Here is a 27690-nt window from a genome sequence, read left to right on the forward strand (position 1 = left end):
AGTAATATTCCATATATACACACACAAACACACCACATCTTCCTTATCCATTCAGCTGTTGATGAACATGCAAGTTGCTCCCATATCTTGCAATTGTAAGGAATGCTGTTGTGAATACTGGGGTGCATGTATCTTTTTGAATTAGTGTATTTAGTGTTTTTTTTGATACTTCTTTTCCAGAAATGGAACTGGTGGGTCATATGATAGTTCTATTTTTAGTTTTTTGAGAAAGAGCCATGCTGTTTCCATTGTGGCTTTCCATTGTGTGTTTTCCATTGTGGCTATGTCAGTTGATGTTCCTACCAACAGTGTATCAGAGTTTAAAGACTTTAATCTTAAATGATGGATCAATTATATTGAATATAGTTATAATCACATTACAACATTTACATTATGCACCAATATATGTGTATATACATGTATATGTATGTATATAACTTTATACACATATAGATTCTTTGAAATATCAAATTCTTCTATTCAATATTTTAGTTGATGACTTAAAATTTTTATTTATCTAAAAATTTCTCAGAAGTTTTTCATGAAATAAAATGATTCTATACTCTTAAAAATAATATATTGATGAGTTTTTAACAATGATAAAAAGTTAGAATGGTGCTGATACAGTTATATTATAATAGACATCACTAAAGGCCTGGTTTTTCAAAAGCTACATATTAACTTTGTGATACAAATTTCAGGTTTTCAAACATCTGAAATTCCTTTGCAATCAAAAGAAAAATTTTCATTTAAAAAGATCACAGACCTAAGGCATTAACATGGATAAATCAAAAAATACCAAAGTTAAAAGGGAACCCTACTGGCAAAAAAAGGAGGTATGAAGTAAAGAAAACTCTGGTTAGAATATCAGGAAAAATGTTCCATGAAATCACTTCAGTCATTTAGGAGCCAGACGGGCCAAAATCTTAGTGGAAATGGTTGGAACCTCTTTAGAGAACCTCCTTAATAATTCATGACTTAATAACTCATGGCCAGATTAATCTATCTTGGCATGCTTACTCATATGAACAAGATTTATTAGAAGAAAATTCCTTTTGAGCTGACAGGGAAGCACTTGCCATCAACAGAAGAGAAACCACATACGGTAGTGTCTGTAGATAATATACCGATATGTGAATACCAGAGTGACTCGCTTACGAAAATATGAAATAAATATCCAAGTTTACAGGACCCAGAAATTAGGAAGTGATCACATTAAAATCTCCTGTATTCAAATGTCTTTAGACTGAACATATTTCAAAGCACTGAATGAAGAACCAATTCCTTAAGCCTCTTTAACGTGCCTCCAAATTACTTTTCCAGTCTTATCTCCCACTACCCTGCTTGGTGAATTCATTGCTCCAGCCTGCGAATTCTCAGAGGAGAGCATTTGCCCTCCGCCCACATCCGTCCCCAAACTGGGGAGCATATAAATATCACTGAAGTTTCCCCCAAGTTTGCCTGCACCATCACCTCCCATGCCAAGAATCTCCTCCCCCCTAATCTTTCTGCTGGACTGAATCATGGTTGTGGCAGGATTATTGTATCTTTCAGACAGCTGAGGCAGAAAAACAGTTGCCAAAAACTTTTCTAACCCATTTTTTTCCCCCATTGTCCCAAAATACTTCTCCTGCATTTTGTCCCAAGTCTAGACCCTGGTTTTCCTCCTCTTGTGTTCTGCCCAGTCCTGCCAGCGTTCTGGCTTTCCTTCATCCTGCCCACCCTGGATGCCTCCCCCGGGGAACCACAACTCAGAGAGACCTCAGTCTTCACAATGTTCGTGCATACTTCATCATGACCTGCAACTTGAGAATCTTCCTGTCTGAACCCATTCAAGCATCTCCCCCCTTGAGATGGAATGAGAACAATGATGTGAAAATGACAACGATGAATGCGATATTAACCATGGCAGTGAGGACAGAGGCAGCTACCACGTGGTGAGGGCCTACCGCAGCCACATTTTGGAACGGCAGTGCCATATGCCTTCTCTCTACTGGATCTCTCAACAAGGCTGACTTAGAAGGCACTCACATCGACGTGCACAATACATGTAGATTATAACCCTCATCTTATTGGTGAAAAAGTTGAGACCCAGAGAAGTCACCTGTTCCAGGTCACACAGCCAGCAATGGCAGAGCTGGGAACTGAACACAGCTCTTCCTGACTCCACACATGTGCTCCGTCTACTCTGTTTCCTTGTTATGGCCTTGTGAGTCCGGGGAAAATACAGGAAGAGAAGGCAGCATGCATTTGTGGCAAACAATAGCCAGTTCTGGATTTAGTACTCAGTTCAATGTCATGCATGGTTTAAATCAATAGTACGAATGTGGAAAGTCATGGATCTGAAAGGTCATCAGCTAGGATCCCCTCCCCACATCATAAACCCCCAGTCTGGGGAATAGGATTCTCTCCATGATCCTCAGGAAGCTGAGAGGTGGTAGAAAGAACTCTGGAGGGCAGACTGAATGAGCGACCTTTGGGATCCCCTTAATTTCTCTAGTCACATCCATAAAAAGAGGAATGTGACTACACTGGTTTCAAAGGTCACTGTATTTCCCTAGAACTCTGTGAGCCTTCCCTGGGAGCTGTTCATAAGGTGCTGATCAGAGAGCTGACCTAAAGACCTCCTCCCCTGCCCAAACACACAGGATTTAAATATATTCCTCTCAGGTGATCCTCGGGGCTGAAGGGGAGCTGAAAGGGGGCTGAGGACCATCAGCCTAACCTTTCTCTTTGGTCTTATTAGCCTCTGGTCATTACACCTTTTGTTGCAAACCAATACCCTAACAGTCATATATGACACTACCTAATTATTCTGACTTATAAATACAAAGCTACTCATTTTGTCACTCAGGTTTTCTTGTTTTTAAATGGATGTATATTACCCTAAATTTGCCACCTTACCTGAGAATAACAGAGGCGGAAGCAATGTGGGCTGGAGATGCTCTTGGTTGGCAGTCATAGACACCACCCTGTCCCTCCACTGATGTGGGCAGCAGAAAGATGACACTGACTTACTGGGGGGATGGTAACACACCAGGCTTTGTGCGAGGTGCTTTTATGTGTGCTTTTGTTTTGTTTTTATCTGTTCAACCTTTTAAAGTCGGGACTATCTTCTCCTGTCTTAGGTGAGAGAGGAAGTTTACAGAGGTTCAATAACCAGCCTAAGGTCACAAGGTAACTCAAGAGCTGATGGGTAAACTTGATTCTGCCAAGCTTCCAAACTCTTGCTTTTCCTGTTAGACCGGATGTCCTTCACAGGTGGGCAGCCAAGGGGTGATTTCTCCATCAGACCAGCAGACACAGTGCTGAGGGCCCAAGATAATCATGGGGGCCCACAAAAATGTTTTTATTTCTTTTAAATTTAGGAGGAAAAAAGAATGAACATAAGAGTAACTTATAGATGATAATGAATCAAGCTTGTACCTTTATATCAATGCATCCATAAAACAGAATTTTTTTTTTCCTCTTGTTTTGTAGAAAAAGCTTGTCAAGGTGAAAGTGCCTCAGACATTGTCTCAAAAGTCACAATGTATCCCCACATACAGCCTCTGACTTTCTCTTTCAGGGCCTAGGCCAGCTGCTAGGAAGATGTGCCCAGGAAACATCAGATCTCTTTGTTACAAAAGCTACAACTACGTCCCACTGGCCGCTCCATTTAGTTGAGATGCACATTTGATACTTTAAAGAAAAAAAAACCCAGTTCTTTGCCCCAGGTTCTGGTGGACCAGCGGTTTGGGGAATAGGTATGTTGGCTGGAAAGATAGGGCATCAGGAATATTTCAGAGAAAGGGTCACCTGAAGTAAATGAACCAAACACAACAGGAAATTTACATTTAAGCAGAGACAAACAGAGATGTTGACATTCCCTTCATTATGACTCAAATGAAAATACTCATGTGGGCAGCCAGGTTGAAGGCAGTTATGCCTGGGGCACGCACCATCAAACACAAAACAATCTGGAAGTTTTATGGAAAAAAGATGGTTAGATAGCATCACCGCCTCAATGGACATGAATTTGAGCAAACTCCAGGAGATGGTGGAGGACAGAGGAGCCTGGTGGGCTCCAGTCCATGGGGTTGCAAAGAGTTGGACACGATTTAGTGACTGAACAACAAAAGGAAAAAAGGGCTCAGCATGCTAATAACCTTATCTTCCCACTCCTGAGGCCAGAAGCTCCCAATCAGGCAGGCAAAGAATCCACTTACCTGACAGGCGACTCTTGAGCTTCATCTTACTGCTGCCTTGTTTGGGACTTTCCAAGTTCCCCTTGGATTCCTCGGGGCCGCATGCATCGTGGGGCTCCTCTGTTCCAGGCATCTGAAATGCAGAGAGCACAGAGTTGACGGGAGAGGCCAGCCCATGGTCACTTATGCCATTTCCTTCAAGATCTTTACCTCAAGGCTCAAAGAGCAGCAGTACAGGTGTCACATGAGAAAAAAAGTTCATGGGATCAAAGCACAGACCTTCAGATAATCTGGAACCACAAAGCCTCATGCTGACAAGTTCCTCCTGAGCACGAATCTCACCACACAGGATAGAACCAGTTCAGTTCAGTCGCTCAGCCATGTCTGTCTCTTTGTGACCCCATGGACTGCAGCACACCAGGCTTCCTTGTCCATCACCAACTCCTGGAGTTTGCCCAAACTCACGTCCATTGAGTCCGTGATGCCATCCCCTTCTCCTCCTGCCTTCAATCTTTCCCAGCATCAGGGTCTTTTCTAAAGAGTCAGTTCTTCTCATCAGGTGGCCAAAGTATTGGAGTTTCAGCTTTAGCATCAGTCCTTCCAATCACTATTCAGGACTGATTTTCTTTAGGATGGACTGGCTGGATCTCCTTGCAGTCTAAGGGACTCTCAAGAGTCTTCTCCAAGACCACAATTCAAAAGCATCAGCTCTCCGGCGCTCAGCCTTCTTTATGGTCCAACTCTCACATCCATACATGACTACTGGAAAAACCATAGTTTTGGCTAGACGCAACTTTGTTGACGAGGTTTCAAACTGGAAAGGGTCCCTGGGGTCATTTTGTTTCTTGAGAAGGAACATGAGTTTGAATGGACTCAGGGAGATAGTGAAGGACAGGGAAGCCTGGGGCACTGCAGTCTATGGGGTCACAAAGAGTCAAACGTGACTTAGCGACAATAACAATAGGTCAACAGGATACTCCATGCGCCATATTCCTGTTAGAAACAAATGACAAGCCCAAAGGGCTGTGGCTTCTGCTAAGCCCCACCAAGACTTCATACCTAAAGGACCTTCTTTTCTGCCTATAAAACCTTCCATTTCGTACAGAGGGTCTTTCTACTTTCTAGACAGGATGCTGCCTGATAAAAGAATTGCTGAATAAAGCCAATTAGATCTTCAAATTTACTCAGTTGAATTTTTTTTTAAACACTCCTTAGTATTGATTAAATACCTTCCAGAATCAAGCAGCACTTAGGATATATAGAAATCTCTTCATAGTCAGCCCACATGTCTGTAAATTATAAATCCACATTACCAGACACCCAGAGGTGAAGAAGAAAGGATGGCACTAAGACCCCTTAGCCAGGCATCTGAGAAAAGCCCAACATGCTATGAAAAGCTATACTTATTAGAGAGGAAAAGGAGAGTTGAGAGTGTTTATAAAACCATCTGGAGGGTAAATTTACATGAACAAAACTTAGGAGACACACCAAACAAATGAGGCTTGTCATTTGAAATTGTATTTTCCTTTAAGGTTCTGGAGAAAAAAAGTCAAATTAATTCAAAGAGATAAGATTTACACTAAGGAACATATATGTACTTAAAAAAAAAATAGATGATATCCTTTACCACTCAGCAGTCATTGGAAAGCCATGTAATTATAAGGTTAAAAAAAGCCCCTGAATTGTAACAGGTAATAAAAAATATACAGAGTATATAAAATTCAGCTTATGAAAATATATAAAGTAAGCAGTAAGAGCAATCTCCCAGGTAATCCCCCTTTTATAAGGCAACTGTTTATATCTAAATCTAACCTGTTATATTAAAAATTTGGACGACTCCCCCCTCCCCCACAAATTCAAGTATCTTTTGGGATTAGAAAGAAGAAAAGAAAGATTCTGAGAAATGAGGAGATGTAGGCAAATTGAGGAAGAGGCGTTGGGAAAACAAATTAATCTTGATACATAAAACAAAGATAAATTTGGTGAATTCCTATTACAGTGTCAGAGACTGGCAGGTCTCCAGGTTTAAATTATGAAGTCAAGGCAGGAAAAGAGTCCTGAGGGTGAGTTTAGAGACTCTCTAGAGGGACACCTTTCCTAACACCAAACTGGGATATTAATTCCCACACAGTGCAGAAGAAGCCTTGTGGAGACATGCCAGGGTCTGGTAGGGGTGGTGGGGCGGGGGGGGCGGTGGGGGAGAGGAGACATGCAAATAGGAATAATCCAGAGAGAAGCCTCAGGGCCTCTCCTTTGCCTGGCCTAAGAACTTTATGTAAACAATCTGTCTGCAGACTGTTAACAGCAGTTACTGGAGAGAGAGTAAAATTCCTGGTTCATTCTGCTTATACCACATGACCTAGGCTCCCAGCTATAGGAACTCCTCAATTTGCTGGGTATTACCTCCTCTGGTGCCCATTACATGGGTGGCTTATGACACAGTGGCCAAGTCTCAGACCATCAGAAAGGCTGACAGAGAGGATCACGCCAAGGGAGGAACACAATCCCAGCCTACAGTTCCTAGACCTACGGGGTTCCCTCCTTCCATCCTCCCCTCCCGTTTTCTGGCGCGGCCCCAGGTGTGCACACAGTCAGAGACATTCTGGAGATGACAGATGCACTCCCAGAAGGAAAGCAGCCTGCTCGAGGCGCCCCCAGCTCTTTAACAGACAGGGCTGCACAGCCACTCACTCTCTGGATTTCCAGCTTCGCGTACTACCGGGGTACTTCCCGCCTCCAGCTGGAGATGCTTTTCCGCTAAGTTAGGACTTTGAATGATCGATATCATATCATATAGTTCATTCACCTCAGTTTTTTTTTCCATTTAATGTTCACAGCGAATGTGTCTCAAGGTAGATAATATTATCTCCATTTGACAGATGAGAAAATAAACTGAGACCCCCCCCCCCCCAACAAAGGAACACTCTTTTGTTTACAACATATACTTGGGATCTCGGCTTTCCCCTGGTGGCTCCGTGGTAAAGAATCTGCCTGCCAATGCAGGAGACCTGGGTTTGATCCCTGGATCGGGAAGATCCCCTGGAGAAGGAAATGGCAACCCACTCTGGTATTCTTGCCTGGGAAATCCCATGGACAGAGAAGCCTGGTGTCAAAAAGAATTCATGGTGTCAAAAAAGAGTCAGATGCAACTTAGTGACTAAACAACAAGACTTGGACTCTAGGACAGATTACACATGAAGAGCATACAAAATGAAAAGTGTGGAGTTTTACAAGAGCTTTTTTTAACATGTACCATGCCGAGTCTGAAGTCTTTATGATGCACACACGCACACTGTAAACTCTTCTTGATTTCTAGAACCTGACGAAGGTGGTTTAGCAGAAAGAACCACAGCCTTAAGAAACAGTATTTCTTTTTTTCAATCCTGAAATGCACCAAAGAATGAAATAAGATTTGGTTTCTATGATCTATAAAATATCAAAGGACTGTACTAGAGATATCTTACACTAAAGATGGTATATGTTACATAATTACCTAAAGTCTAGAGCTAAAAGTCAAAATCAATTAGGACGGACCCAGAGATACCGCAAAAGGTGGCAAAGGGCACAGTGATGAGCGCAAGGCAGAAGTGAAATCTTATTTCAGAACCCCCGGACTGTGTAAGAAAAATATTCTGAATTTAAATGGAACCATTTCCTCTTGTAACAAAAAACTGGTCTGCCATGGTTTTAGGAGGCTTGTAACTCAATGAACAGAAGTAGGTCGCTTAGATACATTAGTTCCAGGTTATTTCAGGAAGTAGCAACATACAAAGTGCAGTTGGGCTACAATGAGCTTCTCTCCAGTCTTATGACTATTGTCTGAAAATGTCCACACTCTAAGGTTTGCTGTACTCTTTTTTTCCCTCAGACACGCAGAACAAATCAAACTGTTCCGGAAATGATGTCATCTTAGTTGTTCTAAAATGCAATGTGCAAAAAGTTCTCCTGGAAGGCCTGTGATTCAGAGAAACAGTTGATAAAATCTATTATTCATCAGCCATTTCTAATTCATGTGTCATATAACAATGCCATTATATTAATGGAATGTAGTATAATTTGCCAATTTCCAGGTTACAGCCTCTCTGCTGGCAGTTTCCCACACCTATAATCTATGAGATTCTGTCTCAATGACGAAGACTCTCTAGCGCCTGGTTTTAAAAGCAAGGTGATAGGGTAGCATGTTTAAGAATCTAGTTGCCTGGGCTTATGTCTTGGTTGCACCATTTAGCAGCAACCTAGGTACATTAGTCAATCTCTTTGAGCTCTAATGCTGTCATTTGAAAAATAGGACTTGATGTAAGACTTAAATGATACTAGCCTTCTGATTGGAGAAGGAAATGGCCACCACTGTAGCATTCTTGCCTGGAGAATCCCATGGACAGAGGATCCTGGTGGGCTACAGTCCATGGGGTCCCAAAGAGTCGGACACGATTGAAACAAGTGAGCATGCACGCATGCAGGCTTCTGATTAAAGATGGTAGATTTCCCTCATACAGCCACACTAAAATGGTGATGAAGACTTTTTTTAAAATGAAAGATATTTCTCTGGGGCTGGAGAAAACCCCCGAACAGCTCAGTTTGTACACAGACCATTCACGAAGGTTCAGGAGACAGACGAGCTCTGGAAGTGGAAATGAAAGCAAGGCTGAAGTTCTGGTGTAAGAAACATGCCAAAGAGTTGGAAGTGATAACACAGGTAAGGAGTGGCTCTGATTTTGAGGGTGAGTCCCAGGGTCTAGAAAAACTTTAGAGAATTCATAAAAGCCCAGGTTATGGAAGTGGAATAGAATATGGGCCTCTCTAATTCACCACTGCCCTGGTCCAAACAGAACCAATTTCCAAAGGAGGCACAGGACGAAGCTAGAATCTCCCCATTCCTCCCAGCTCCCAGGCTTACTCCAGAGATGCAGAAGGGAGGCTCCCAGCTACACCCAAGTCGCCCATCTCTCAAAGAATGTGGGAGAGCTGTTATCATCAGGTTGCTCTCTGTTCAGGATATTTGTTATTGTTCAGTCCTGTCCGACTCTTTGTGACCCCATGGACTGCAGCTCTCCAGGCTTCCCTGTCCTTCATTACCTCCTGGAGTTTGCTCAAAGTCATGTCTGTTGAGTTGGTGATGATATCTAACCATCTCATCCTCTGTCTCCCCTTCTTCTGACCTCAATCTCTCCCAGCCTCAGGGTCTTTTCCAATGAGTCGTCTCCTTACATCAGATGGCCAAAGTACTAGAGCTTCAGCATTCAGAATATAGGTATTTTAATTAGCCATTGTATAAACCTCTGTTCTACTCTCCATATGAACTACAGGCACAGGAAATGTGTATAAAGTATAAGGAGGTTTACATGTACCATAGGTAGTGACACATATCATGCCCATATTAAGCAAGCACTGATGTTGGAGACAGTTCTCTGATTCTGTAAAGTAGCAGCGATATTATTTATCTCTAAGGGGTTAAAATTACCTCGTTAATTATCTTACAAAGTTACTACCAGGATTAAATAAGAATGTGCTTGAGGATACTAGTAGAGTACCTAATTGTCTATCATAGGGGTATAGTGAAAGTTTAGTTGAAATAAACAAACAAACAAAAACCAACCCTCAAGCTTTCTCCCCACCAGATCTCAGGATGCTCCTGGCTTTGATGATTACATTGACAGGTGGTAACCAGAGATCAAACTGCCAACATCCACTGGATCATGGAAAAAGCAAGAGAGTTCCAGAAAAACATCTATTTCTGCTTTATTGACTATGCCAAAGCCTTTGACTTTGGATCACAATAAACTGTGGACAATTCTGAAAGAGATGGGAATACCAGACCACCTGACCTGCCTCTTGAGAAACCTATATGCAGGTCAGGAAGCAACAGTTAGAACTGGACATGGAACAACAGACTGGTTCCAAATAGGAAAAGGAGTACGTCAAAGCTGTATATTGTCACCCTCCTTGTTTAACTTCTATGCAGAGTACATCATGAGAAATGCTGGGCTGGAAAAAGCACAAGCTGGAATCAAGATTGCTGGGAGAAATATCAATAACCTCAGATATGCAGATGACACCACCCTTACGACAGAAAGTGAAGAGGAACTCAAAAGCCTCTTGATAAAAGTGAAAGAGGAGAGTGAAAAAGTTGGCTTAAAGCTCAACATTCAGAAAATGAAGATCATGGCATCCGGTCCCATCACTTCATGGGAAATAGATGGGAAAACAGTGGAAACAGTGGCAGACTTTATTTCTGGGGGCTCAAAAATCACTGCAGATGGTGACTGCAGCCATGAAATTAAAAGACGCTTACTCCTTGGAAGGAAAGTTATGACCAACCTAGATAGCATATTCAAAAGCAAAGACATTACTTTGCCAACAAAGGTCCGTCTAGTCAAGGCTATGGTTTTTCCAGTGGTCATGTATGGATGTGAGAGCTGGACTGTGAAGAAAGCTGAGCACCGAAGAATTGATGCGTTTGAACTGTGGTGTTGGAGAAGACTCTTGAGAGTCCCTTGGACTGCAAGGAGATCCAACCAGTCCATTCTAAAGGAGATCAGTCTTCGGTGTTCATTGGAAGGACTGATGTTGAAGCTGAAACTCCAATACTTTGGCCACCTGATGCGAAGAACTGACTCATTGGAAAAGACCCTGACGCTGGGAGGGACTGGGGGCAGGAGGAGAAGGGGACGACAGAGGATAAGATGGCTGGATGGTATCACTGACTCGATGGACATGAGTTTGAGTGAACTCCAGGAGTTGGTGATGGACAGGGAGGCCTGGCATGCTGCAATTCATGGGGTTGCAAAGAGTCGGACATGACTGAGGGACTGAACTGAAGTAAACCTGTTAGTGGTAACCACCTACCAATGCAGGAGACATAAGAGATGAGTATTTGATCCCTGGGTTGGGAAGATCCCCTTGAGAAGGAAATGGCCACCCACTGCAGTATTCTTGCTTGGAGAATCTCACAGACAGAGGAGCCCGGTGGGCTAACAGCATTGCAAAGAGTCAGACATGACTGAAGAGACTGAGCACGCACACAGCAAGATTATACTACTAGAGTGCGGAGATACACATTTCAACTTCATGTCTACAGGAAGGTAGGGACTTCCCTGGTGGTCCAGTGGTTAAGACTCTGAGCTGCCAATGCAGGGGGTATGGGTTTGATCCCTGGTCAGGGAACTAAGACCCCACAGGCCATGTGGTATGACCAAAAAGTGAAAAAAAGAAAAGAAAGGTAGCAGATTTAATTAGTGAATAAAAAAAAACAAAAAAAGGAGCACCAAAAGGGAACATGCCACCTTACTCATCTCAAGATGAAAGAAAATTTCCATAACGTGACTGCAAACCTAACAGTTGAGGAGGTAGTTTTCAAGGCATGCACCTGGAGTACTTAGTTTTTAAAAAATCAGGTTTGCAAAGGACACCATGGAGGATTTGAAAACACACTCTGGTCTAACAATCAGAATAGGAGCAGTGGAAGAGAGAATAAAGGGTACAAAACGATTAACAAAAGGAAGAGAGCTAACTCAAAGAAAAAGAGAGATCTTAGTGACAGACTGGACAGAGGGAAGGGGAGAGGAGACTGTGAAGTCCAGGGCAGCAGATGAATAAGGAAGAGAGACATGCCAGCTCCTGACCACTAGGCTGCAAGTGGGCCTCACAAGGGTGAGAGACACTGGTACTTCCTAGTGTAGAGGGGATGCCTGGGACCTAAGGAAACCCAACCAAGGGAGGGAGGCAAAACCACAGAGAACAGGATGCAACGACTCCCTCTGGGGATCCCAGGCCCGGAAAACAATGAGAGATGTGATTTATGACCTGCAGATGAAGTGCTTGAGCAATACGACTTGAACAGCTATTCCAAGAGAGATCAGAGTATGTCTGGACAGATTCAAAGGTGAGGGGTGAAGAAGACCAGGAAGAATTAAAAAAAAAAACCAAAAAAAAAAAAACCCTGGGTAAATTTTAAAGGGACAAAGATTTGTTTTTTGGAACCCGACAATAGTGGCCTGGAAAATAAATGAAATCAGGACGATAAACAAGCGAACAGGCATGCCGAAGGGGAGGCAGGCAGGATGGTAGTAAGCCAGAACTTGACGCTGGTCATTTCCTGGGTGGAATCAGCCACCTCAGAGGTGGAGGTGGTCAGGACGCACTAGAACAATGCATACTTTAGTCAACGGAAGCCGCACTGATTCCATCGCTTTCACAATGATGGGCTGCGTACGACAGAACCTACAATAGTATTTTAGAAAAAATCCAAGTCAGAAGGCAAAGGAAAGGTTAAAAAGGCACACAGATCAGCAAGCAGGGCCATGAAAGAAGAAAGGCATCTTTGATAGAAAGAAGAAAGGTTAAACAGAAACTTAACTGAATCTTTCCCAAAGGAGGGGAATGTGACCCACTGGAGGCGTATCTAATTACTGCCTGGCCCCCAAACAGAGTAGAAGGCAGTGTTGCTCGACCCCTGGAATATTCAAAACTTGAGGAAACAGAAATCTCAAGCAGCAGGTGGAAGAGGTATTAGCCTTTATCAGCTCACGAGGACAGAAGCCTCAGGATCACTGATAGCAGGTCTGGTTCATGCATCTGTAGAGTTTTTCCAGCTGAGTAAGTTGGGGCGAAGAGACACACCTCCTGCAGGCTAAGCACTTTGATGCCAAAAGGCAGTGGAGATGGAAAAGGGAACCCAGGACTGAAAATACTGGCTCCTGAGAACTGGGAGCTCTGCCAGAGACACAGTTCACACACCCAGTGCACTATATTAGGGAGACCTACGTGTTCATCTCAAGGTGTAAATGCAGAGCAAGAAGCTTTGGAATTTAAAAGAAAGGCACTTTAAATAGGACCAGGTTGATTTTTCCCCACTCAGATTGAGAGGTAGATTCCTGCCTGTGGGTTTAAGTTCATGGTCAAAGACTCCAAACAGCTGCTATAGACTGATTGGCATCTTTTTAAGAAAAGCCAAGAATATTTTACTTGCTATTACTGAGTCTGTGCTATAGCCCTGGGAGACAGTTCTCCATGGTCTCTCCCATTTCTCTGTGGCTCGTGAACAGATTACCTGCCTCCTGAGAAATCTGTATGCTAGTCAAGAAGCAACAGTCAGAACCGGTCATGGAAGTACAGACTGGTTCCAAATTGGAAAGGAGTACAAGGCTGTATGTTGTCACCCTGTTAATTTAACTTATATACAGAGTACATGATGTGAAATGCCAGGCTGAATGAAGCACAAACTGGAATCAAGATTGCTGGGAGAAATATCAATAACCTCAGATATGCAGATGACGTCACCCTTATGGCAGAAAGTGAAGAGGAACTAAAGAGCCTCTTGATGAAAGCAAAAGAGAAGGACAGTGAAAAAGCTGGCTTCAAACTCAACATTCAAAAACTGAAGATCATGGCATGCAGTCCCACCACTTCATGGCAAATAGATGGGGAAACAACGAAAACCATGACAGACTTTATTTTCTTGGGCTCCAAAATCACTGCAGATGGTGACTGCAGCCATGAAATTAAAAGACGCTTGCTCCTTGGAAAAAAAGCTATGATCAACCTAGACAGTATATTAAAAAGCAGAGACATTACTCTGCCAAGAAAGGTCTGTCTAGTCAAAGCTATGGTTTTTCCAGTAGTCATGTATGGATGTGAGAGTTAGACCATAAAGAAAGCTGAGTGCCAAAGAATTGATGCTTTTGGACTGTGGTGTTGGAATAGACTCTTGAGAGTCCCTTGAACTGCAAGGAGATCAAACCAGTCAATCCTCAAGGAAATCAACCCTGAATATTCATTGGAAGGACTGATGCTAAAGCTTCAATACTTTGGCCACCTGATGCGAAGAACTGACTCACTGGAAAAGACCCTGATGCTGGGTAAGACGGAAGGCAGGAGGAGAAGGGGACGATAGAGGATGAGACAGTCGGATGGCATCACCAACGCAATGCACATGAGTTTAAGCAAGCTCCGGGGGTTGGTGGTGCACTGGGAAGCCTGGTGTGCTGCAGTCCATGGGGTCACAAAGAGTCGGATATGACTTAGCCAATGAACAGCAACAACAATTGGTCCATTTACTCTTTGTTCATTTACATTTCACTAAAAAATCGAGTACACAAGAGACATGCTATTGAACAAATTCAACTTTCTTGGAGCTGACAGAGCCATATTTGTTCCAGTGGAAAACAGCCCAGTCTGCACATGCTGAACAGAACCATCTCTGTCCTCACCACACAGCTTCAAGAATCTCATTTTTGGGGACTTTCCAGGTGGTCCAGTGGTTAAGACTCCATGCTGCAATGCAGGAGGCACAGGTTCAATCCCTGGATGGGGAACAAAGATCCCATATGCCACTCCGTATGGCCAAAAAAAAAAAAAGACTCATTTTTTTAAGGTGGAACAAAATAAGAAACTGGAGTGATCAAAGGGGGTCTTTAAGTACTTTGTTTTTTTAACTCAAAAGGTCAAGTAAGTTTAAGTTTGGATGTTAATTATTTTAGATTTTAACAACTTTGGATTATGACTTGCAAGAGCTCTTAATTTATTGGTATTTTAATTATTTGAATATCATTATTATGTTGACATTTTATCTCATTGTAGAACCTCTGAAAAGTGGCACTGGATGACGTGGCTAGAAATAATTTTGGATGAGAAAGAGCGTCAAGAATGAGTTTTATCTTCTGGCAAATTTTAGTCTTCTGGAGGTGGGGGGCGAACCATCACTACCCATGAGACAGGCCCCCTGGGTCCAAACTAAAAGTTGAGGACTTCAGAAATGTCCTATAACTGCTGTCCAAAGCATTTACAAGGTCTCCTGAACACACCATGACTAATACAATGCTTAACTTCTAAGTGTCATTTGTCTTTCTCAGCTAACTCTTGAAGCCTTACAAACGAGGCATGAAAAGCACAGCTTTCATCTCCAACTATTTACATTGAGCAAGTACATGTGATTCCAGGGAAAACTGCAGGAGGAACTGGCTGCACCCAGTTCATGCCATGTTTTTACTGTCCCCAACACTTGAAAAAAAATAATAATCTGCAGATGTGACAGAAGACGCCCAAGCTCCAAATCCCTGGGAGGCCGTGTTGGCTCATCCCCTGGGTCAGTATCTACAGACAGGGGATCGTGGTGATTTCTCTTTCATGCCTCAGTCACACTAAGCTTATTTTTAGGCTGCCAGAGGAAGCTCATTTTCCAAATCTCTGGGGCAGATGTTTGAGTGACCAAAGGAGAACCAGATGGCCGTCAGAGAGGCCAGTGCTGGGAATGAATAACCATTCAGAAAAAAAAAGGATCGGAACAACAATAAATCAGCCAAAAGGAGCAAGGAGCCTGCGAGCTGACTGCCGAAATTAAAACACAAATCTCCCGCTTCACTAGGCTCGCTGCTTTCCAACAAAGAGACTAACTCAGGACTGAAGAGGAAAACAGTAAAATTGGAATACAGAGCTGCCCCCCCACTCCCACCCCCATGCTCTGGTCTATGCGGAGGAGTGTCAGATGCAGCTGGGGGAGAAACAGCAGCTGATGTAAACCGAGGCGCTCAGGCTGCGGCTCCGCAAATGAAATAATATTGTCCTTGTTCTATCTGAGTCCATTTCCCGTTTCCTCCCATTTATCATCCTCAAACAATGTGAACGGGCTTAACATGCTTCATTGGTGATTACTTGGGTGATTCTTATGCACATAAATTAAGTCGATCTCGTGGTCCTTTTAGAAAGGTGAGGCAAAGAAATCACCCTTAAGGGCACAGAAATGTCATCAGTTATTGGCCCCTCCCATGGTGGGTTTGTCTGTGTCACTTTCCCAAGGAGAGGACAGTGTCTTCCAGGAACTCTCAGTTCATCAGAAATAGACGCGGATGCAAGAAGGAGAATCTGCACATGTCCCTCCTTGGTATCGGTTTCAAATTGGGCAAGGTGGATCCAGACATTCTCTACAAAGCAGGGAGCCCTCACTCTCTCCGTGTCCCCATGACCTACTGAGAATACTGGGGTCTGCAGCTCTTCTTTGGGTTTGTGGGCTGGCGAATGAGGGCAGACCCCTGGATCATTTCTCACCAGGAGCTGCCCTCAGACACATCTCTGGGAGCTGCAGAATACCTTATCCTCAACTCCACAATACTAAAATGGAAGTTGTGTGTGTGTATGTAGGAAAACCTCAAGAGACACAAAAAGTAGATGGGGAAGAGCTATCAAAAAAGAGAGGCCTAAGAAGTAAACAGAAAGACTGGCAGGAAAGAAAATCGGAGATGAACCATCTGAAGTGCCCTAATGCGGCTGCTGAGTCAAATCCAATTCAGCAGTAACAGTAAACACGCCAGAGTTCTCCAACGCCTTGTTTCTGTGCACACATTTTAGAGGAAGTCTTACATGATCCTATGGCTTATTGTCATAGAAAAAGCCTGTTTTAACTGGACATGCCTTTTAGGCAAGTTTTAGATAAACAGTAACTGGTCATGCTGGGGACACTGCGGTGAGGTTTTGGTCTGCTGTCAAGGTCCAGGCAGCATCCTAAGGTCTTCTGCTGCGTCTTCCAGTTGAATGCGAGCTATATTCCGAGGTTCTTATCCTCCAGAAGTGGCACTGAGTTTATGCTGATTCGATGAGGTATGATTCTAAGGGCATGTATTTCTTGAAGAATGGGACTGGCAAGCTGAGACAGATTCTATGGAGCCCACATGGGGAGCAGTAACAGGAGAGGCGGTCCTGAGCTCACACACCATCTCCCATAGCTGGGGTCGGCTCCCATAGCTGGGGTCGGCGAGCTGCTGCTCGGGGGCCAGATCTGACCCCACACCTGTTTTTGTAAAGTTTTATTGGAACACAGTCATACCCATTAGTTCGCTTATTGCCTACTGTGGCTTTTGCACCACAAAGGCAGAGGTGAATGGCTGCAATGGGAACGGTTTGGCCAGCCAAAGCCTCAGATATTTATGATGTGGTTTTTACAACTGCTGACCGCTCATCTATAGGAATAACTCATAGCCTAGCCCTATCCACTGCCCCACTTTCATCCCTATCTGAAGTCACTGGGAACAAACTGGAGAATTTTTTGGAAGCAGCTTTATGAGCTGAAGAGAGAGTACTGACAAGCAGAGGCATTTTAAGGAAGCTGCTACTGGAGCCTAGGCTTACTGGTCTACTATGGTATTTTCTAAAACATCTTTGTCATCCATGCTTTCATGGTTTTATCTTTAAATTTCATTTTAGGACTTCCCTGGTAGTTCAGCAGTTAAGAATTCTTCGCCTGCCAATTCAGGGGACATATGTTAGATCCTTGGGCAGGGATGATTTCACATACTGCAGAGCAACTAAGCTTGTGAGCTGCAGCTACTGGGCCTGTGTGCCCTGGGGCCTGTGATCCGCAACAAGAGAGGCCACCACGATGAGAAGCCCATCTACTGCAGCTAGAGAGTCGCCCCTGCTTGCCGCACCTAGAGAAAGCCTGCACAGAGCAGCGTGGGCCCAGCACAGCCAAAGATAAACGAATGAAATACATTTTCCACGAATTTCACTTTAAAATTACTCTGATAAGAAACTTTATCTGAAGTCACAAAAATTCTCTTTTCAAAATGCACATACTTTGCAAGTGTCACTGGGCCACAAATCGAACTGGTTTGATCATATTACACTGTTAACATTTTTGATATCATTTTGGGTAAGAGCACGTATCACTCCTTGGGAACTAGATGCAGAAACAGTGGAAACAGTGTCAGACTTTATTTTTTGGGGCTCCAAAATCACTGCAGATTGGGACTGCAGCCATGAAATGAAAAGACGCTTACTCCTTGGAAGAAACGTTATGACCAACCTAGATAGCATATTCAAAAGCAGAGACATTACTTTGCCGACTAAGGTCTGTCTAGTCAAGGCTATGGTTTTCCTGTGGTCATGTATGGATATGAGAGTTGGACTGTGAAGAAGGCTGAGCGCCGAAGAATTGATGCTTTTGAACTGTGGTGTTGGAGAAGACTCTTGAGAGTCCCTTGGACTGCAAGGAGATCCAAGCAGTTCATTCTGAAGGAGATCAGCTCTGGGATTTCTTTGGAAGGAATGATGCTAAAGCTGAAGCTCCAGTACTTTGGCCACCTCATGTGAAGAGTTGACTCATTGGAAAAGACTCTGATGCTGGGAGGGATTGGGGGCAGGAGGAGAAGGGGCCAACAGAGGATGAGATGGCTGGATGGCATCACGGACTTGATGGACATGAATCTGAGTGAACTCCGGGAGATGGTGATGGACAGGGAGGCCTGGCGTGCTGCGATTCATGGGGTCACAAAGAATCAGACACGACTGAGTGACTAAACTGAACTGAACTGAACTGAAGAGCACGTACTGCTTACTTACTGATTTGCAAGAAATAGGAAGGGTTTTGTTCTTGTTTTGGTCTCTGTTGGTGATGGCGGTGGGAAAAGGGGTGAAAATGGCCTGGAGAAGAAAAGAGGAGAGGCTTCTTGGAAGGGTGCAACCTGTTAGGGGACAGAGGAAACAGTGGGTACCTCAGTGCAGGGTTTAGAATAGAAATGGGGACACGGGGCTCCAGGAAACCTGGCAAGACAGGGTCCGGCCAGGGAGGACGAGCAGATGACAAGAGGCTGGGAAGTTCAAAGGCAAACAAAATCAGGACTTCCCTCCTCGTGGTCCAGTGGTTAAGAATCTGCCTTCCAATGCAGGGGATGCGGGTTCAATCCCTGGTCGGGGAACTAAGATCCCACATGCCAAGGGGAAACTAAGCCCGCACACCTCAACTAGAGAAGCCCTTGTGGGCTACAATTGGAGAAAGCCTGCACGCCTTAACTACTGAGATCAGGTGCTCTAGAGTCTGTACTCCGCGACAAGAGAGGCCACATGCTGCAATAAGGAGCCTGTGCACCGCAGCGACACTGCAGTGAAAACCCAGCACAACCATAACAACAGCAACAATCTGAAAGGTAAACAAAATCTCACTTGAAATGCTGTTTAGGACCACCCCTGCTTTCAGGGAAAGGAAAAAAAAAAAGGAGAGGGGGAAGGAAACTCCCTTCTTGTTGGTAACCAAGGAGCTTTGCCTGCAGAGCCCAGCGCTGTCTGCTGGCTGGCCTTGCTACCTTCCTCCACTGACCAGTCACTGCTTCCTGCCTTTCATCGTCGTGGCCACGACCCCTTCAGTCCAGGCTCTGCTGATGTCTCTGTGGAGCTATAGCAAAGACCTCTGCCTCCATCTGCCTTGCTTCAGACCAGCTCCTCCTCTACCTCACTGCCTGAGGAACCCCAAAACAAAAACTCTAACCCTAGCACTCAACTTCAAAACCATCAATGAGAATATAACTTGTAAAATGAGTCATAGCTTTTTAGTGTGGAACTAAAAGCATGGGCTGAACATTTGCACTTAACTGATGAACTGTTGATCCCTGAACAAGCTTTAAAATCTCCTATTTGTGGACCACTGTACATGTCATTTTTCCACTCCAGGATGTCACCCACGCCTGGGGGTGTTCCTGTGAAAATCCTATGGAGTTTGCCAAATATCACCCCATCCACTGAGCCCTCCCCAATCTCTGGATGGAATGGGACATTCTTCTTCCAGGTCAGTATTGCATATGGCTCCTAAAGATTTATTACACAGAGGTGGTGAATATAAATAGAAATAGAAATAACTAAAATACATTATGGGATATATGTAACAAATACTGAGAGAGAGGAAGACTGACGGCTACCTCTTGGTATTCCCCAAAACACCCAGCACAGCACTCAGCATGTAGGTGGTAATGTCAAGCTGGTTCAGTCCAGTGCTGGCTGGTACTATGACGGGGATGCCTGTGAGCCCACATTATCAACTTCTGAGGTGTGTGGTGTCAGTGGGAAGACTCTTAGGAAGAATTAGAGATGTCTGCTCTAGGAGCTGAAGAGGGGGTTTGTGGTACCAGGCAGGCTATGTATCTGCCACAGCTAGTTTAAAAGATAATTCCACCAATATTTATTATTTGTGTTTCTGGGGGAAATAAATTTGAATATCAGCTTTACCAACACATTTTAGAAAACATCTCCCCCTTCATAAAGCAGGAGGTGTCTTCTGATTTTTAAGTTCCAGAATGTGAGAAACAGACAAATGGAATTGGCAATCAGAGAAAGCACAGATGACAGGACGCTAGAGGGATTAGGAAAGGCTCTGAGGAAGGAGGGCTGCAGAATCTCAATGGTCAAGAGTAGAAGGAAGCATATCTCAAGGGAAGGAGTAGAGGAAGAAGCAGAAAGGAGGGGCATTTTTTTTTTTTTCCTGCAAACACCATTCATGGAGCTAAATCAGTACTTACGTAAAAAGCTAGGCAAGCAAAAGCAAGCAAACAGCAAACAAAAAGCCAGGCAAGCAAACATGGTAACAATAGGAGGCGGGTGGGGAGAATTCTATTCATTTTAAATAGCTCTGCTTCTTTGAGAAATTTCTGCCCTGGATTCCAGGGAGGAACTTCTGATCTCTCACATTTTGCTTTGTATTTATTTCCAGGCTTTGTACTATCATGTTTCATACAATGTGATGAAAAAATGGGAAAAAAAAAAAAAACCAGTTCTAAATCTTCCACTTCTCATAAAGTCTTCAAATCAGATGTGTTTTCTTTCTAGCATACAATGCATATTTGTCTAATTTATCTATGTCAAAGCGATTTTCCTGCAAAAGACCCAGCACGGTAACTGGAATTGAAACTAAGTGGAGATATTCTGCTTCTCTTAAGAGAGTGAGAATCTGTGTATCAGCAGCATCTCCATGTAAAATCTCAAAAGGCACATACATCTCACAGATTTCTGTTACCTTAAAGGCTCAGCAAAGCTCATAAACAAGTAAGATGTATTACCTAAGATATATGGTACACAAATAGGTCACATCATCCTGTTTTTCCCCCTGTGTAATTGCCATCATTTTGTCTATTTCAGTTTCATTTCTCAACTGCCACTTTCCTTCAATCTTAATATGTTCTACTTTACATTTTAATGTGCAGACCACAGATGTAAACTCCCAGTGGACATACAAAACTAAATCACTAAGGATGATATTTCTAAGAGGAAAATTCATAATGAGGGACAGCGCTAAAATACCATTTTGGAATACCTTAACAAATACCCAAAAACTGGAACCAACTTACCCAAAATGATAAAGTCACTTCCTGACCCCTACAGTGTTATTTTCATAAAAGAAATTAATTTTAGGGCAAAGAAACTTTATTACATGCTCTAGTAATCCATATTTTATTTCCACTGAAATTTGAAGGAATTTTTCCAAATCCAAAGACAATAATAAAGTGGACTGCATACTAAGGGGATTTCTTTAATGTGTATTTCATACGGCTCCACGCTGTGATGTCAACCTTTATATACAGATTGTGTAGCCATCAGGCACTCCCAACATAGATTCATAAATTATAACTCTATGCTACTATACTAATGTATACATACACTTAAAACACATAACAATCTAAAAAGAGATAAAACCTATACAACTTCTTCCCACACTCCAAGGGGACCATCTGGCTCCTCCCTCCAGCTCCTGCCAACCCTGCCCTTCAACTACTCTGGAGACCCTTTCGCTATGAGGCTGCAGAGAAATAGAGAGGTGGAGCGAAATCGTGTCCGACTCTTGCGATCCTATCAACTGTAGCCCGCCAGGCTCCTCTGTCCATGGGATTCTCCAGGCAAGAATACTGGAGTAGGTTGCCATTTCCTTTTCTAGGGGAACTTCCCAACCCAGGAACTGAACCCAGGTCTCCTGCATTGCAGGTAGATGCTTAACCGACTGAGCTACGTGGGAAGCCCCAAAGCTAGTCAAAGTCGTTCAGTCGTGTCCGACTCTTTGTGACACCACGGATTATACAGTCCATGGAATTCTCTAGGCCAGAATACTACAGTGGGTAGCCTTTCCCTTCTCCAGGGGATCTTCCCAACCCAGGGATTGAACCCATGTCTCCTGCATTGCAGGTGGATTCTTTACCTGCTGAGCCACAAGGGAAGCCAGGTTGAGGCTGTGGACTACAATATTTGCTTGCTTTTTTTTTTTTTTTTGGCTGCATCTTGAGATATGCGGAATTTCCCTGATCAGGGATCAAACCCACGCCCCCTGCATTGGAAGCATGGAGTCTTAACCACTAGACTACTGGGGAAGTCCAATATTTGCTTTACTATACAGACTTGGGCTGTTTACTTCCTTGAGAACTGCAAATTGCTTAGATGAAAACACAGCACAAAGCCAGGTAACAAGTTGGAACAGGCCCCAGAAAATGTGCCATGGGAATAAGCCTAACTCAAACTTCAGCAGTTTTCTGGGTAATGCATCCAGGCCAAGCAATTATTCTTATTTCCACTCCCCCCACCTATTCAGATAATCACTTCATCTCCTTAAGTAGGAAACCAAACCAAACAAAAACCACCCCTGAATTAAAATCTTATTTTCTTAGACCAGCGATCCTTGCAGCCTTGTCTGTCTCATGTTGCTCTGGAGATTCCAAAGACCACAATGAGCTTCACACTGCCTTTTGAACATGGCGTGGCCTAAGCCACCTAAAGTGTTGCTTAAGGGAGATCTAGGTGCACTGAGATCTGCTCCTTAGGCAAGTCGAGGGCTCTGAGGGGAAGGAGAGGGTCTGTTTACAGCTTGGGACAGTGGAGAGAAAAATACACAACTCGGGAGAATTATGGATCAGAAGGAGTTCCTGCCTGCTTGGGGCTGGTCATGGGAACAATCCAGCTCCTGCAATAACCACACCAGTCTACATCCCAGGAACCGGTGTCTGCAAAGGTGCCAAGAGCCAAGATGCACAGGCCAAGGCTCTGTTCACAAAGGATCCAGTGTGCGCTCAGGGATCTGTGCTTCCAAGTCTCCCACAAGCAGCACAACCGCCACAGCTTCTTTCTCTGCATCTCAAACTGCAGGAAGGACGGAGGCAGCAGGGAACCTCAAAGCTCCTCTTATCTCAAGGCCAGGCACAGATCGGTACCTGGGCCTCATCCAGCCCCCAGCCAGGAGCTTCTTAGGAGCCCTGCCACGTTGGGGCATGCCTGAAAATTGCTATATGCCCAACAAAGGTGCTGAAGTTCCAATACTTTGGCTACCTGATATGAAGAGCCAACTCATTGGAAAAGACCCTGATTCCGGGAAAGACTGAGGGCAGGAGGAGAAGCGGGCAACAGAAGATAAGATGGTTAGATGGCCATCACTGACTCAATGGACATGAGTTTGAGCAAACTCTGGGAAATAGTGAAGGACAGGGAAGCCTGGTGTGCTGCAGTCTATGAGGTCATAAAGAGCAGACACGACTGAGCAACTGAACAGTAATAACAACAAAGGTGTGCGGCCACACTGGCTGCTTTCTACAAAGGTTTGCTTTTCAAAATCTGGGTAAGCATCAGAATCACCCGGGAAGCTTCTGAAAACAGACCCCACTCAGATCTGCCAAATAGGCTTTCCACGGTGGGACCTGGGGACAGATCAGCCTAAACTGCACCCTCCCTGTGCATTTTAACATCCACTCGAGCACGGAGATCCCTGAGTACATTTATGCTACGCACAGTTCTTCCCTTCCTGTGTCTGTGAAGTGCGTTCACCTTTTCGGGCCTTTCTGCTTTTCCCTCGTTGCTGCCTTGGCTGTAACATGACGTGTCCAGTGGGACAGCTTTGCTTCCAGCGGAGCTCAGCGGTCTTCTCTCTCACCATGAATTTCTAGCCTATAAAACACCAAGTACGGAGCAGCCATCCCCAAGGATCCTGGCGGCTCTGACACTTTACATGACTGGGTACCAGAAGCTGCATCTTTGAGTTCCGTGCTTTCTTCCCTGGGGCCTTTCTGGCTAGTCTTTCCACTGGCATTCCACCACTTCACCCACTCCCTGGGGACAGGCGATCTTTTATGGTGGTTGGTTTGTTTAAAGTTCCCTTTTCTAAATTCTCTTCCTAGCTGCTAGCAGCCTTCCAAGCTTAACCAAACAGAAAATGAGAAATCTACTCAGTTGTTAGGGCTTTCCTGGTGGATCAGCTGGTAAAGAATCTGCCTGCAAAGCGGGAGACATGGGTTCAACCCCTGAGTTGGGAAGATTCCCTGGAGAAGGGAATGGCTACCCACTCCAGCATTCTGGCCTGGAGAATTCTGTGGACTCTATAGTCCATGGGCTCGCAAAGAGTCAGACATGACTGAGTGACTTTCACATACACTCTCAGTTGTTAATGAGGTGGTTCCAGAGATATCCTACTTTAAGGAAAGGGACATTGTTCTCCCAATGCTATACTTGGAAAACAATTTCTGTATCACTGATATTTGTATCCCAGGTGGAAACTCCCATAAGGGAGAGAGGCAGACACAAACAGTAAATGCCTACTAGGTACCAAGCCTATTTAAAATTCATGGTGTGCTGGGCAGGACGGGCAAGCCAACAGAAGGTAACCAAGTCTTATGGTGAGGAGTATGTAGCAGCATTAAGGAAGGAGAGAGGGGAACAACCATCCACCAGTCTGCCCACCTGTCCAAACACCCATCCGTAATACAAACTGAGTCAACTGTGAATAAACCTGACATGAGCCCTATTCCGTGGATCCTCCACTCATGGGAGAGAATGGTATTAAACGAGCAGTCTCATGCATACATACGTCTTTCCAATCTGCGATAAGGGTCATGAAGGAAAATACAGCATGTATTACAGGCATGAAGGACATGTGCATCCAGGAAAACTTCCTGGAGGAGGCGAGTCCTGAAGTTAGATAAGTAGACAGTGGCAGCCTAAGGAGAAGGCGAGAAGGAGACGTTCCTGACCCAGGGGCAGACAGAGGACTTCTCTGAGCAGTGGCTGCTACTGCCCTGTGCTCAAGGGACGTGAGACTCAGCACCAGAGCCCACTGCTGACCATCTGAGCAGCCTGTCTAAAAACCCTTCATCTCAAGGCTTTAGCAAAAAACAGTTGCTCCCCTTACAAAAAGCTCAGGGACATGGCTGATTCCTGTTGGTGTGTGGCAGAAGTCAACACAGTATACCAATTATCCTTCAATTAAAAATAAATACGTTTTAGAAAAAGGTACCCCCCCACCCCCGCCCAATAAAAAGCTCAAGGAGCCCTGAGCCAGTGTCTCTTGTCATTAATAGTTTCACTCTGTGAAGACCTGTATTTTCAGGCAGACCCTGGTTCCTCCCTGCTTTAATACTAATTGCAAGCTTACACACACTGCTCACTGTCCCTTGCATTAGCCTCCAAGTTTGATTCCCCAGAATGGTCTAGCTCAGGCCCCAAACATCAGGCAGCCCCACTTTCTGACTCCAACAGGAGTGGCACTCTCACACACTTCAGTGAGAGCCCTCAGCGCCCGGGGAAACATTCAAGAGCCAATTTATCAATCACTCAATGCAAATAAAACCCAACAGCGTCTCTCCTTTTTCTCCATATATAGATTAATATATTAATTATTATATTTATATATATATAGCCCCCCCTCCTCCCCAAGGATGCTGCTTTTTCCAAAAGACTGTGATTCAGTTTCTCACACCTCAGGGCTAAGCCATCAACAAACAAAGAATTAAACACCCGCATCAGACTTACAGAACCGTAAGATCCACTTTGGCTCGTCTTTCCTTTGGAGAGACGAACTCCTTTATTCCTTCCTTAACCTTAATAAACCCAAAGGTTCTCCAAGATTTTCCAAACCGGGGATTCCAAAAATGTTAGAACTGATTCCCATCATGCCAAAGGAAGCCGGATACAGGTCTGCTGATTGATGTGCTAAACAAATCTTCCTAGCAGAGCTCTGACAATTGCAGATTTGGCAGCAACAATCATTACTTCCATTTTCATTTTTGTTTGTTTTGTTTGTTTTTGTCCTAATCACTTAGAAGGAGGTATCACTCATTCCACACACTGTTATGTTAAAACCCTTTTTCTACTCTTCATTTTAAAAATAGCCACTCTCTCAGAAGGCCAGATACATATTTTTCCTTAAAAATCTTATTTTAAAAAAGATGAACTGGATGCAAACTCTTATATATAGAATGGACAAAAAACAAATTTCTACTGTAAAGCACAAGAAACTATATTCAATATCCTGTGATAAACCATAATGGAAAAGAATATGAAAAAAATATGTATAACTGACTTTTGCTGTAAAGCAGAAATTAATACAACATTGTAAATCAACTATGTGAAAGTGTTAGTCACTCAGTCATGTCCGACTCTTTGCGATCCCATGGACTGTAGCGCTCCAGGTTCCTCTGTGCACGGGATTCCCCAGGCAAGAATACTGGAGGGGGTTGCCATGCCCTCCTCTAGGAATGAGGTATACCTGACTTCGAAAGTTTATAAATTTAAATATTTTCTTCCTCCTCTCAAAGAGACTGGGCTTCCCTGGTGGCTCAGAAGGTAAAGAATCTGCCCACAATGTGGGAGACCTGGGTTCGACCCCTGGGATGGGAAGATCCCCTGGGATGGGAAGACCCCCAAAGACACATATAGCAACAAATAATTAGAAAACAGCAGAGGGAATGGAGGGGAATGGAGAGTAGCAGGTTTGGGAGTGTGCCAGGGAGGGTTGTATGTGCGCACATGTGTTGTGTTGTGTTGTGTTGTGTTGTGTGTGTGTGTTGAGGTCTGCCAGGAGCACAGACAGAAGGAAAGGAAGCACAGGCGGGCTGGACCTGATGGCTTCACGTTAGGCAGTTGTGATTTTTAAGTCAGCGTGACTGAGACACCTTGAAGGACTTTAAAGCGAGTGACATGGTCAGCCTCTCATTTAAAAACTGCCATTGTCAGGCAGAAGACAAAGTGGAGAAGGCAGACTTGAGAAAGAATGACCGACTGGGTGGATCAGGACCACAGTTAGTACCGGGGACGGGACTAAACTTGGCTATTTCTGAGATCAACCTGGCGGTTTTTAAGATCAGATGTGGCGGAGGGAGGGGAGGGAGAACCCCCTCAATGAAGTCAGACCCCACTGAGATGGTGACAAGTATGCAAATGACTGTGGGATTTCACTGTCCCATCCCAGTTCTCTTTTTGCTGCCTTTACTCCTCACACTTGATACTCACCATATGGTTCTATTCTAAGCATGCATATGGCTCTATTCTAAGCATGGCTAGAGTTTTTTGAAGGGAAAATCTCATGGCTGTTTATTACAGCCATGAAAAATAGATCACAGGGGTGCTCAGGGCAGACCCTGAGCGTTTGTATTACATTTGCTCCATTTAAGTGCTTGGGGCATCCACGACTTAGAGGTGCAGGAAGATTCAAAGTCAGAGTCGAACTTGGCAGCAGGTTTCATCATCATCATCAGGGAAGTAAAAGGCTTTGTGACTTAGTTGATTAAAACAGTACCAAGTTTCTTTCATCTAAGTGGTTCACCTGGTGTTTAAGGATCATAAAACAAAGAGTCTTGGATTATAAACATAAAACTAAAAAATAATTATTTCCTCCCCCTACCCCGCCCCTCAGGAGCTCAGCACCTTGAGAAGGCCCAGCAGGAGATTCTGGGCAGACTGTGAAGCTGGGAAAATGTCATGTGCTTGCTTCCTGGCCCTGCAG

At 44.1% G+C, this 27690-nt stretch overlaps 1 protein-coding gene across 4 annotated transcripts in view; it reads right to left on the minus strand.

Moving 5' to 3' along the window:
* The window catches only part of PDZD2 (PDZ domain containing 2), a 322225-nt gene that overhangs the window by 52412 nt on the left and 242123 nt on the right, over positions 1-27690 (minus strand). For all 4 annotated transcript variants that reach the window (XM_018065555.1, XM_018065554.1, XM_018065556.1 and 1 more), the window contains one exon: positions 4209-4320. In XM_018065555.1, coding sequence (XP_017921044.1) covers positions 4209-4320 — 112 coding nt within the window. The remainder of the gene's footprint in view (positions 1-4208; positions 4321-27690) is intronic.

This window comes from Capra hircus, chromosome 20, assembly GCF_001704415.2.
Source record: "Capra hircus breed San Clemente chromosome 20, ASM170441v1, whole genome shotgun sequence".
Classification (NCBI taxonomy): Eukaryota; Metazoa; Chordata; class Mammalia; order Artiodactyla; family Bovidae; genus Capra; species Capra hircus.